This window comes from Pogona vitticeps, chromosome 6, assembly GCF_051106095.1.
Source record: "Pogona vitticeps strain Pit_001003342236 chromosome 6, PviZW2.1, whole genome shotgun sequence".
Lineage (NCBI taxonomy): Eukaryota > Metazoa > Chordata > Lepidosauria > Squamata > Agamidae > Pogona > Pogona vitticeps.
Window position 1 is genome coordinate 33,935,057 of NC_135788.1, and position 13,846 is coordinate 33,948,902.

The 13,846-nt window shown below is 36.2% G+C and overlaps 1 protein-coding gene across 1 annotated transcript in view; it reads right to left on the reverse strand.

The window, feature by feature from the left end:
* RAPGEF5 (Rap guanine nucleotide exchange factor 5) overlaps nt 1-13,846 on the reverse strand; it is a 173,321-nt gene that overhangs the window by 26,561 nt on the left and 132,914 nt on the right. The window contains exons 12-18 of the mRNA XM_020781222.3: nt 12,508-12,586; nt 10,087-10,231; nt 8,076-8,173; nt 6,576-6,606; nt 5,436-5,514; nt 3,383-3,532; nt 898-995 (exon numbers count right to left, since the gene is read on the reverse strand). Coding sequence (XP_020636881.3) covers nt 898-995; nt 3,383-3,532; nt 5,436-5,514; nt 6,576-6,606; nt 8,076-8,173; nt 10,087-10,231; nt 12,508-12,586 — 680 coding nt within the window. The remainder of the gene's footprint in view (nt 1-897; nt 996-3,382; nt 3,533-5,435; nt 5,515-6,575; nt 6,607-8,075; nt 8,174-10,086; nt 10,232-12,507; nt 12,587-13,846) is intronic.

Genomic DNA, 13,846 nt, shown 5'->3' on the forward strand with positions numbered 1-13,846 from the left:
CTGCTCCTTCAAATCTTTCTCATCCTTTTGATTTTTTCCCCCCAAGCAAAGCATGTGGGAAAAAGGATGAACTACTAATGTGGTTACTCCCTCCCAAAATGCAAGTGGCGCTGTGGGCTAAACCGCAGAAGCCTGTGCTGCAGGGTCAGAAGATCCAGCAGTCATAAGATCGAATCCACGCAACGGAATGAGCACCCGTCACTTGTCCCAGCTCCCGCCAACCTAGCGGTTCGAAAGCATGCAAATGCGAGTAGATAAATAGGGACCACCTCGGTGGGAAGGTAAACAGCGTTCCGTGTCTAAATCACACTGGCCATGTGACCACGGAAAGATTGTCTTCGGACAAATGCTGGCTCTATGGCTTGAAGAGCGGGATGAGCGCCGCCCCCTAGAGTCGGACACGACTGGACAAAAATTGTCAAGGGGAACCTTTACCTTTACTAATGTGGTTACTCCCTCCCAAAATGCAAGTAATCAAGCAGATTAGAACACAGAAGCACAGCGCCAAGGAAGAGAGCAAACTTCTGCCGTGCCAGCTCTTGATATCAGCCCTTACTTTATAAAACATTGTTTTCCTGTGAAGCTTGCATGAAATTATTATCATGTGAGAGAGTATAAGGAATCAAATTGTGCTAATAATTTAAAAGGTTCAGTCTCGGTAAGAACTGATAGTGTTATGTAGTTAACATTCTATTTGAGATCACATAATTTATTTAATTTACAAAACTTTTGTTTGATGAACAAATATATATGAAACCATGCATTTTATAAGGATGAAAAGTGTAGACAATGGAGGAAGCAAAACTGGCCACAGTATTTATATCAAGAAGCCAATAAATAGCCACATAGTTTTTAGGGTGATTAGAAATCTTTAGAACTCAGAACATACACCCTTACCAGAGTATCTGTTAGATCCTTTCGAAATACAAACATACGAGCAGATGACTCAAGGGATTTGGCAACTGCAAGGTCATTTGCTTGTAATTCATGTTTTTCTTTAACACAAGCATAGAAAAGAGAAATATAAACATATTTTGTAACTTAAAACATATTTCTGAATTCACTGCACCTACAATAACTAACTGAATATACATTTCACAGTGTGTGAGACTACCCGTGGTTTCTCTAGAAATTTTTTTAACAATTATATCTTACCCATCTGCTCCTCCTTTAAGGAAGAGGTTGAAACTGCCATGAGAATTGGCTTCAACCCCAAATCAGAAAACAGTTTGATTCAGCTTGATTAGAAAGTTAAATCTTGATTCAGAAATCTACATCATTGTGTGTTCCGCTGATTACCATGGAAAACCAATGAGTGACTATAAATGCAGTAGGGCAGAAGAGCAGGAAGAATAAAATGGAAAAAAGATGCTGTGCAGAGACCTTTTAATTCTCATGGCGTTTTGAACCACAATTCAACTACAACTCTCTTGCCACTGGCTTTGTTGTATGTGGTAGGAGCTATAGGCCAAAAAATCTTGAGGGCCCACAAATTCCTAGTCCTGGATTATAAAGTTATTTATATTTGTCAGAAATAAATGAAACATGCAGTCATATTAAACCCTTAGAAAGAGATTATTCCTGACAGACCTCAAATAACTGCCCCCTCTTTTTTGCACTGCAGTTTGTAGCACAAAATAATGTTTTATTTCTGACAGATTAAATAACTTTTGCAGGAATAGTTACCCATCTTGACAGTTTAATAAGGGTAGGTGCACGGATTGATTGATTTATTTCAAAAGCACCTGTGGCATTTCCCTAAGCTTTGTTCATTTGCAGAAAATTATTATGGGAATGGCATACAGAAGGGGTGGCCTAGGCCAAAATAAATAAATAAAAATCTTTAAGACAGATTCAATATGAGTAAAAAACCGTGCAAGGCAGTTGTTGGTTTGTTTTCTGCCTAGTCCCAGAGATGACAGTAAATCATACATAGATGATGAATATGGAGCATACAGTGGCAGCCAGAAGGAAATGAATATTATCTAAAATTCCCAAAGTAATACTCAGTGCTGCACAATTCCGTCTCCTACAGACACCATCAAAACAGTTTAAACACTTATTATGTAGGGAGAGATAGAATGAACAAAGCTAACTAAGCACCACCTCAGCCCTGCAATATGCTACTTCAACAGTCCTCTCTCAAAGAACCAAGTATGAAAAGCTCTTGTAAAACCATACCCTATGATTAAAGGCAAGCGATGTTAGTGACAAAATTCTGCTCTCTCCTCTCATCTACCAACCAGGTATTTCAGTATATGGTAAACTCTGAGAGAAGTATATAATTTTTGGACACATTATCTGTGTTTCTGTGTCCCTCCAAATCCATGTTCCAATTATTCCATTTTATTCTGTCTGCTCAGTTGGATTCAGACATCTCTCAGATCTGTCTGAATCAGCTCGACTCAAACCAGAAACCATTCAAATCTGAATCACACCCCTGGTAACGAATGTTGTGGAAGTACAGCTTGGTGTTAATAACTTCTGCCACCACAGCGCCTCCTGTGAAACAAGAGAAACACTGCAAAGGAGGCACATGTATATTTTATAATAACCTGAATTTTTCTTGATAGCTCTTCACATATATTGTTTCTTTGGTAAGCCCCAGTTGATAGCATCGCATAAAACTACATAGAAACTCACAGGAGGATTTAAATTCCTGTTTATTAATTAAAGAAAAGTTTGCATATGAGAAAAATATAGAAATATTCTAAATTTGCCTTTATTTCTTGTTAAAGTAGAAGAGTTTCCATGGACACACATTCTGCTCCAAAGGAGGAGTTTCTACAATCTGTAATAAATTCACCTGGCAATTTATGAATAAACTGGATGCCCATCAAATTTATGATTGAACATACCCCTTGATATTTTCCTTTTATAATATTATGATGTGATCTTAGAGTAAAAACTGAGACCAGGCCAGTCAAATAGATCAAGAGCAACATAATTTTAATACAAAGAGGCAGATGCCTAGACCTTTGACTTTTTAGCTAAAGATAATATGTCAAGAGTTATTTATATTCTCGGCTCAAGGTCTTTTAAACTCAAAAAGTGTTCTTGCACTGCCTCATTCCAAGAAGCTTCAATTCTCCTCTCAGGCTATTTTGAATTATGAATTGAACTGGGAGACTTATTTGTTACAGTAAACCTTGATACAGGAAAAGTCCCTTGCAACCCAGACCTGATGTGGAAATGCATTATCCAAAAGCACTGAATTAGCCGTTGTCATGGAAACCACTGCTAAGCAGCTCCTTATTTTAACTATGGTCATCCAGCTGTGGACCTTATTCTTACATTAGAAAATACCACCCATCTTTTTTATAGATAAGATACAAAAAGGAAGAGAGGAACCTGAGACGACTGATAGTTGAAGATAATTTACCTCCAGAAAATGAAAGAGCCACTAAAGCCAGGTCTTCCTGTGGATGCTGAAGCTTTTCTGCTACGATTTTCAAGATGTCATGAGCTGAAGCAGATACTTTAGTTTTTGCACTGACATAAGAATGTTCTGTTATATATACACGACAAAATACTGTAAAAGAGAGAGAGAATTCCATTAACAGAGGCATAATTTATTAGAGTGCAAGATGTTTCCAGAATGAATTATTGCAATGCTTTTGTTAACATTTGGTTGACAGCCATTCTTCAACAGAAGCCATGGTTGCTACATGTGAACCAAAAAGCACATTTGCCTTTTCCTAGAAAAACACAAGGACACAAACCACTAGCATTTTCAGATTACAAACTGCAACACATGTAACCACCAACTAGGTTTAAGGTCATACGAGAACTGCAGGCCCCAACCTTTTTGGGGCTGCGAACCGGCTGGGGGGAGTGAGCTCCATGTGCAGGGGTGGGGGAACATCACGCTCATGCGATTGGCGTGTCACAAGTGTGACATGCCCACGGTGGGCGCAACATGCCCCCGTGTGAGTGTGACACGCCCACCACGGGTGCATGCAGGCGGGCGGAGATCCGAATTTGCAGCCCAGTTCTGGCAAGCACACAGACTGGCACCGGGCCGCTGACTGGGGGTTGACAACCACCGGTTTTGGAATATCTAACAGTATCACTACTAATAATTATTATAATCTGTCAAGTCAACTTATATGCTTGTCTGACTTATGGCAACTCTTCCCTTTTTTTTGCTGATATAGCATACTCAGTCAGGAGTGTTTTACCACTCCCTTTTTGCGGCAATGTACAGCTTGCCCAAGACTACACAGGCTGGCTCTTCCCCCAGGAGGCACAGTGAAGAATCAAACTCCTGACTCTGCAGTACTGCAGCTGAATAAGCTATCCAGTTTTCATAAAATGGATAGCTGTTTTCAAATAATATAGCCAGGCTGGGGAAGTTTCATTCATTAGTTACTAGAATATGCCTTTTTTTAAAGCTCGTAGTAACCTTAAATCTTTAAAAATTACACTTAAATGTCAACCCCTACAACACCACTGAATTATTTTCAATATATACTGTATACTGTCCTATTATTTTTCTAAATAAAAATATTTCTAAATAAAAATAATATTTTTATTCTTTCGAAATCATTCTAAATAAAAATAATAATTTCTGAACTGTGGAATGTTGTCCTTCAGGAGGCTTGGTCGGCCCCTTCCCTTTTTAGACAGGCTTTTAACAACTTTATTGGGCAATAAAGACTTTATGATTTTGAAATGCTGCACGTTATTATTTTGTTTTATGTGTATTTTAAGGTCCTTTTAGCTGCTTTAAACTAATATTATTATTATATGTTTAATTGCTTTTTAATATAATAAACTCATTGCTAAATCCTATTGTGCAGCTCTCTGCAGGAATGACATCAGCAGCAATGTCAAATTGCAACTGATTAAAGATTTCCTTTTGGGTTCCATATGACTTTTGTTGCATTGTGTAACATTGTATGCACCTTGAAATTGCCAGAATCAGCAACAATTTGACATTGCTTATGTCATCCTATTGCGCAAGTGTGCATTTAAAAAAAAAATTTGTGTCAACTTGGTTGCCTTCTCTGGGAGAAAGGTGGCATTAAAATGAAATAACTAAATACTAAATAAATATGTAAAACTTATACTCACAAATTTGCTGAATAAAATCTTACCATCCCCACTGAAACATTTCACTGGCTAAGTAAAACATTCTAGATCTATTAAAAACTGAAATACATTTTTGCTGTATCTGATGTTCCAAAGCTTGATATACTAGTAACCAAAATCCAAACTCACTGAATAAATGGGATTTACATTAGTGTTGAATTAGCATCTAGAATTTGAATCAACGGATGTAGTCTAGTTTGGTGGCAATTTGATTTTGGCAATGATCTTTTACACTTGCTTTACTTTATTATTGAAAAGGGTTTTTGTTTGTTTCTAACATGCATATAGAAGTAAGGTATATTACAAACATTCTCCTTTTCTTTTCCCCTCATTATACTTACCGTCCTCTGTTTCAGTCACAGTTCCTCTGTTCTGGAGCCAGTTCTCCTTGAGACTGAACTGATGTAAAATAGCTTTATGCTATGAAAGAGTTTTTAAAAAATGAATAATGAATACAGTTGATTTATTGCAAAATCCAAAATAAATCTGCAACCAATTTGTTGGGTAATTTGAAAAAGAAAAGACAAAGAACATCGGCCCATTTGAAAAGTTGTTGTGGATAAAACACAGGAAGGGCAAAAGGAAAGAACACAGAAACCCTACTCAGTTTTTCCTATATGTATATAAAGTTCATATCTGGATGGCCCCTACCCCCTCTGTCATCACTTCCATCACCCTCCTACATAGGGGCTGGAACATGTTTAAAAAGGACATTTCACTATCAACATAGTTTTTTCCATACAATTTGGAACTCTAGAAAAATCAGGATCCCAACTTGTGTGGAGAGCATCCATACATATATAGTGGAGCAATCTCTCCTCGCAGTTATTGCCTTCTATATGAAGAACAGTCATGGAAGGGATGATGGAGGAGGGCAGAGTTAGAACACTCTCTTTTAAAAATGAGCTTCATATATGGATACAAATAGCTGAAAAGAGCTTACGTATGAATGAAAATTAGTTCTGGGAGAAATTTCAAAGCTTAACATAGCCCCCAAAAGTTTCAGTCTAGTGAATTTTCTGACTGTAGCACATTTCTACAAATTTTTATCTTAATTTTCAAGTACTATTTTCACTGCATTACTCAGCATGAGCTACTTTGCTTTATGTTACTTTCCACCACCATGCAACATATTCTATTTACTCCAATGGACTACCTGACATATGTAATCAATATTTCTGCCCAAATCTGCTCACCCAATTATCTTGAGATTCAAAGCTATCTAACTCCACACAGGCAAGGACATACTGATTGGCTTGTGCTGGATTCTGGCATATGAGAGCTTACTAGTTAAACACTAATAATGCCACATACATGTTTGTATGACTTGAAGCAAAACTATCCAGGCAGGAACAAATGATTTTAGCAATGCTACCATTCTAACCCAGTTCTTTATTACTAAAAGGAAGCATGAGATGAGAAAAAGAGATTATACAGGAACAACCAAGGTGAAATTCAAACACTAGAAATGTCTGTATTACCTTTCTGTGAGGTGAATATTCATCTACAGTGCTGAAACAAGAAAAGACAATACATTGTTCTTTTTCTTCATAAATACTATTGATTCTTAAGTACAATTTTTCCTCTAACAGGCAGAGAGAGAGGAGCATTAAATTATATAAAAGGAACAAGTACAGACTGATTCTACATATTTACATGGAAATAATTCTTACTGTTTTCAATAGACCCTACTCTATTAGTCAGATCTAAGGCTGAACATAACACCACAAGTTACCTCAACTGTATGTAATCCAAGAATATCATTAACTGGCACCATGTAGAACTAATTGTTGCCACGTGGTAGAAATGGATGTTACAAGATTTGCTTTGTTATGCAAGAGGTGTAACATTCAGTTTGCTGCTTGCTGATAATTAAAGACACCCCAGTGGGATTTTCTAGTGTACACTAAGCTGGGGGGTGCACATGCCCCCAAGAATCCAATTATCTCTTGATAATTGCTGGCTATGAATGCTACATTTTTTGTGTAATGAAGCAACAGGATTTCAGCCTCTGTCTAATCTTCTTGTGGAAGATGTAAACAAAAAATGGACTCTAAGACTGCAAACCTGAAAATAAAACAGCTTCACAGGAATACATGTAATACTCATATACCTATAATCATATTTTTCATCATTCTGTATACAAAACCTAAATTATATATAAGACCTATAAATAATATATCATGTTGAGCCATCCAGTTTGTTACTTGACAATATTTCATAGTGAATCTTTGATAACTATATAAATGTGTTTGTGTGTCTTGATAAACTGAAAGACATATATTCTAAGGTGATATATTTATTTAATTGCCTGACAGAACTGGAGGATAGTTTAGGCTTTATAATAAGTTGAGATAATGATGTAACTAGAGCTAAAGGAATGGAGAAGATTGAAAAGCATCTTATGTATGGAAAAAAGGGTGTAGTATGCAAAAGGTTAGGAACCATACACAGAACTAGCATATGAATTTAGAAATCATGAAGAATACAAGCTAAATATTACCGAGGAATTTTTGCTTTTAGCAGAGCAAAACTGTTTCTTACAATTCATATAGCTAACTGGAACATAACAAATTTCAAAAGGAGCGGACACTATCTCAAAACAGGAAAAATCAATTACGAATCTTCATGATCTACATATCTAAAAGAGGTCCTTTCCATTGTAAACATTAGTAGTTTGTTAATTCAACAAGTAACTACAAGTATTCTGTTGATTATACTAGTTATAGCAGAAGGTTAAATAAATGGTCTGACGGTATCTGAATTTTCCCCCTTCTGCCACCCCTGTGTGTGTCGAAGATAGTATTTCAAAGGTTTCTTTTTTTGTTGTAGAATGCAAAGCTTGCCTGAACAAACACTAATGCATGATATTATGCTTACATTGGCATCTTTACCCAAATAAAAAGAAAAGTTCTCAGCAGAAAAATAATTAATAATCCTTGAGGAAAAGAATGTTAAAAAACCAAAACTGAACAACTTACTGTCGACGGTGCATTCCAAGTAACTTTTGAAATTCTTTCAGTTCTTTCTCAAGTATAGGATATTCATATACATCATCTAACACATTTCTGTATATTGTCTTCAAAGAGGAGAGAGTTTGAAAGAGAAAGAATGAAATACATTTATGTGAGGGCATAGGACATCAGCTTTTTAGGAAATCAAGTACTAGCTTGTTAAAACAAAGCTTTACAAATATGTTCAAAACAATGTACATTTTCTATTTAAAATACAGCCACTAGTCAGTGGTAGCTGATACCTTAAGACAAAGTCTCTGTCTTGATCCTACATAATGGTGTTAAAAAGTGTCAACTGTCATTAGCCTCTCTGTGCCAATACTTTAAACTGACATCTCCAGATAAATAGGATGTTAAAGTGGTTCTGAGAAGCATCAGCTTCAAAATGTTGGAAGGACGTAACATCTATGAAGTGTCAGAAAACACTGCCTACTTGCTATCTTGTACCTGCTGTGTGGATGGAAACCAGTAAAATGCATGTGCCCCAAAGCAGACACAGAGGTGAATTAAATGTCAACTAAACATGAATTACTTAAATCAATGGAATGTATGTTCATTTTTGATACTGAATCCCATTCTACTCTACTTTGGACTAGGAACTTTAGCCCACTCCAACATGCTTTGAATTGTCACAAATTTGGTGTTATGGGGAAAACAAGTAACTTAGGGCACATCTGCACTGGCATAATAGCTCACTATTTGAATCACTTTTTGTGCTGTTTGGTTTATGGCATTCACATGTTTTGACTTAAAGTGACCCATACCACCTCTGCTTAGAGCTTTCCTGCTACTTTTTGGCACAGTACTAAGGCTACAATTTTTGGCATGATTCAGAACATTTTTAATTAGCCCCTTTTGTAGCCCATGTGGATGGTTAGTCCATACCTAAATAGAGCTGTGGGCAGTGTTATCTGAGTTGACAACCTTGTCACATATTTGATGGGTTGTGGCATTGAAAGGGATGAAACAGAACCCCTCATTCTCTATTTTCATCTACTCTACCATTTTAAAAATTTTAAATATATTTTCCTGTTAATGCAGTGCTATTCTAGACAAATAAAGACATATTGCCATTATTATGTATTGCTAGGTAGACTTCAACACATGAAAAACCCTGATATCTGAGCGTTCAGCCTGGAGGCAGGCGTTGCATCGCAGCATCTCCCAGTTTGAAGAGACCCTTGTCCAGCAGATCTAGGCAAAGAGGCAGTCACAAAAGCAGGGAGCTGGACAGGGGACAGATTGTATTTGTCTTCCACGTGGAAGGGATTGTCACTCTCGAATTGGCCTTCTCAGCCACACTAGATGTTGTTCCAAGTCCTCCATACAGAGCACGATACCATAGTCTCTCAAGACTGAAGGATGCCTGCTCTAATCTAAGGTAGATTTAAACACCCCCCAAAAGAAAATGTGGTGAAAGGGGCATTCCTTAATTGAAAGGGGGACAAAATGCGGGTTATCCAAAGACCTGCTTGGACCCTTCTCATTGGAGAAAAATGTTGATCAGCATGAATGGAAGGATCGTTGAAGTGAGGATCACATTAAAAATAAGAACATTTTAGTGTGAACCAAACCATTCCAACATTCCTCATCTGGATATGCCCTTGGTCTTGGTAATTGTTGATCCATGTCCCCATACCTCCAAATGTAAGGATGGGGAAAATGCAGTCTTGGTCCCTTCCTCATGTAGTTTCCTAGATGCTCTGAAAAACAATTGCCCCCAAATATCAAATCATACTCTCTGAAGCCTCAGGAGAGGATCAATTTGTCATCTTAAAGAAACTGTTATCTTGTACTGGTTTCAGGATGTAAAGGGCCTTTAAAAATACCAGTAGAAGCAAGTCAGTCACTACCTGTTTGTTTTCGGAGGGAAAGGCTTTTCTGAGTCTAAAACACTTGGGCAGAGGATTATCAAAAAAGTAAACTCATGCTCCATGTTCATGTTATACTCCACTGAAATACAAGTGGATAAACATACCTTCAGAAACTGTTTTAAATGCTCATCTCCATGTAACCAATCTTTGTAGAGTGAAGTCCATTGAGACACCAAATGTAAGACTTTTCGCTTTCTACAGGAAACATCTAGAATTTCTTCCTTGCCTTGATGGCTTTTTGCACAATAAGTAAGGCATGAGAGGTCAAGGAATATTAAATCATGTATTGAGAAACCTGGCTGTTGTGTACTGTAAGTATTACAGTGTAACATTTATTAAAATGTGTTTTATTTTACCACATTTATTTTAACTTTTCATTAAATAATTCTAGGAAACATTTCTACTGAAAGGCAGTCTACAAACACAGGGAAGAGGGAGTTCTGTTTCTGAACTGAGATGGTCAACTGAACTAAACTGTCCCAAGTCACTGAAACAATTAAAAAAAATCTTCTACTTATAGGGCTTCAAGTATAATGCACACCTTATAAGAGAACTGTCATTAAAATAAGCCAAGGTGATGTGTCTGTGTGAGCTTAGGACATTTGATGGTTGTTTTTTCAATGCTGAGACACCAGACAAAAAGGAGTGAGGAGCCTAAGGTAAGATACATCACATCCATCATATCAAAGTTTATCTAGATTTCAAAAAGCAAAATCCTCTGAAGTGGGGAATGCCTTGATTAATTCTGCTAAAAGTTCGGAGTTCCATGATAAGGAAGTATCTACCATATCCCATGAAACAGGTTCACTTCAAGCACAGAGCTAATAATAAATAACTTACTAAGTCACAGGAAGGAGAAAGTGTTTGCTTGAAATAAAGATCTAATATAGATGTGATTCATGAGATCTGCACTAAAAGAAATCAAATGGTGAAAGATTATAGATTGCCAATGGAGACGCAAGATCAACCTGCCATCTCTGGCTTAGAAGATGATCAAAAACGTACAGTTGATGGATCTGTCACTGGATCTGCCCAGTGCTCCCCTCTGCCCAGGGAGATGTATGTGTTTCTTAAAAAGGATACACAGTTAAGAGGTTGTGAAGGAGATACCTTCATGAAATATTTAATTAATTTATGGTGATTTGTCTTTAAAATTATAGATGAATATAGATAAATATGATTGGGTTGTTATCTTGAAGAACTGGGTGGGAGTAAATAAGGATATATTTGTAAATCCAGGGGAGAAATATATTATAAGGGAGACTGACGAGAAAGGGATGTGAAGTGGTAAGTTAAGTTTCTGTTAGGTTAGAGTCTAACCTAAGCAGAGGACCAACAAGATTTTCTTAAAACATTACTGGAACATTATTTGGGGTGGGGAGAAGTGTCAAGGTTTGGAATAACATGGGATACAAGAATACTGAAAACCATGTCAATAAGAATAAAGGAATATTTTTATAAATTAGTTTGGAAATTGTATTTAACTCCAATGGAATTAAATCAAATAGATACTAATTATTCTAAATTGTGTTGGAGAAGATATCAAAAATAGTTACTTATTTCCATATGTGATGGGAATGTGAGAATATACTGAAATTTTGGCAGTTGGTTTTCAAGGAAATAAATTAAATAAGATAAATATAGAGGTACATCCCAAAATAGCACTTTTATTGATATTTGGTAAGGATCAACGGAACTCAACAATGAATTAATGTCAAGTTTATTAACAGAAGCAATATTAAGGGTAGCAATGAATTGGAAAACAACAAAATACAATTTTCAATTAAATGCATGATATAAAGAGCTTTGGAATGTAGCTATTAATGATTAGTTAATGTGTAATATTAAAGAAGATTTTGATGAATAAGAGTATTTTATAGCTATTTGGGGAGAATTTATTGATTTTGTATTAAGAAATTAAAAGGATTTTGCACCTTCACAAAAATCAGTGCAGTTTTGGAAGGAAAATGAAGGGAAAGAAATTTGGAAAATTGATTTTATCTCCAAATAGTCCCAGCGGAGGGGAGCATGTTTTGTATAACTGTTTTAGGTGATTTTGTGTTATTAATTTTTTAGGCATGTATGTTAGGCATGTATGCAGAGAACAAGCCAACATGTATAATTTAGTGAGGTCACACCACTGTAATTGTAACTGTAACTACAAATATTTTGAACTCCTAAAGTAACTTATTATATCCCAGAAATTAGAAAACTGCAGTAATAAAATTATAACTAAAAAAATTAACTATAATATCTCTGCCCCTATAAAAGTCCCAGTACCTGTCCACATCTTTTAAAAGATAAAAGTTCAGCTAGAGGCCTAAGTCCTAATCTGATTCATTACTGTACACTGAAGATGAAAAAAAACAAAATTATTCATATGTGAGACTGATTTCTCACACTCTTCTTTAAATGCAAAAACTCCCAAACACCCTATGAAAGCTGCTTCCCTGTTGTGTAGACTAGACACAATAAGCAAGATGGGGAGATTGAGAATTCCATCTTCTTGCATTAATAAAGGATATTGCCTCAAGAGAGCTTGACACAAGTCATCTGTTGTCATGAAGACTGTATATGTGAGAAGGAAGTCATCCAGGAGAGTCTCTGCAAAAAAAAAGTTACAAAAAAGTTACAAAAATAACAAATTTTTAAAGTCACAATACAACTAAAATATATGATTGGCATATTACTGCTGGTGCTCAATCGGTAAGTGAAAGACACTTCAGCCTTTCAAAGCACCTGCAAGAATATAGTCAACGTACATGTAATTGTTTCACTCTAGGATACTAAAAGCACAGCACTAAGCAGACATAGGCTTAATTAAACTTTGGACTTAACAGAACTTTGGACTCACATCATGCTATATTTACTGTTTAAATTTATTATCCTGCCTTCCACATCATAGTTTCCAGGGAAAACGATATCAAACAAGACAAAGTACAACCTAAACAATTCAATAAAAGAGAAAACAGTTTTTAAAACAAGTGGATAAACACATTTCAATAAAGCAGACAGTTATAAAGAACAACAGTAGTTGCACATAAAACAGATCAACAAGTCAAAACCTCATTTAATTGGGTTTTGGTTTTTTACTTGTTATTGGGAGACCACCATGAGCATGCAATGCCAGCCTCTATAGGAAAAAAATGTCAAAGCCTGGCCACAGCCATCCAAGTTCATTTCAGATATTTTTACTCCACCTTGGTTCCTTTAAGGAGAAAGGCAGGGTAGAAATACTTTAAACAAATAAATATTGGTGGAACAAGGAGCTAAACAGATTCATATTGGAGAGAGGGCTCCTTGAATCTTTAAAAGCAAACCAATTGTTCAAATTACTGTAGGACCCTCGTATCTGTGGGATCAGTATCCACAGGTCACCTTGTTTCTGTGATTTCAGGCATCCACAGTAGATTGTGGAACTGATCCTCCACAAATACAGCGGTACTACTGTATACTTGAAAATGTACTGATAAGTATTGAAGCTGTTTAACAGGTAATATTAGAAGAACCATGTGTGCCCAAAAGGAAAAGTAATTTAAAAAATCTAGCCTTCTAAGAATGCATACTAGCATTCATTCCTGCAGCATCCTCAACATTGTGATTGTGATTTTGTAACCTGTGGTTTAATTAGTTTTAAATAAGAATTAATCCTTTAAAAGAATATACAATCCACTTAGTTTGCAGCCCAAGGATAGATAATTTTATAGTCTGGTATACGATACTATACTTACTGCTGTGAAACAGGAACTTGGGTATGGCCAATGCACATAATGCTATTCCTTTGCATAATCAAAATGTAATTAAATGTCTTTTAAAATGCTAAAACTATTGAAATCTACACTGTGGCAACACATTCACCATATT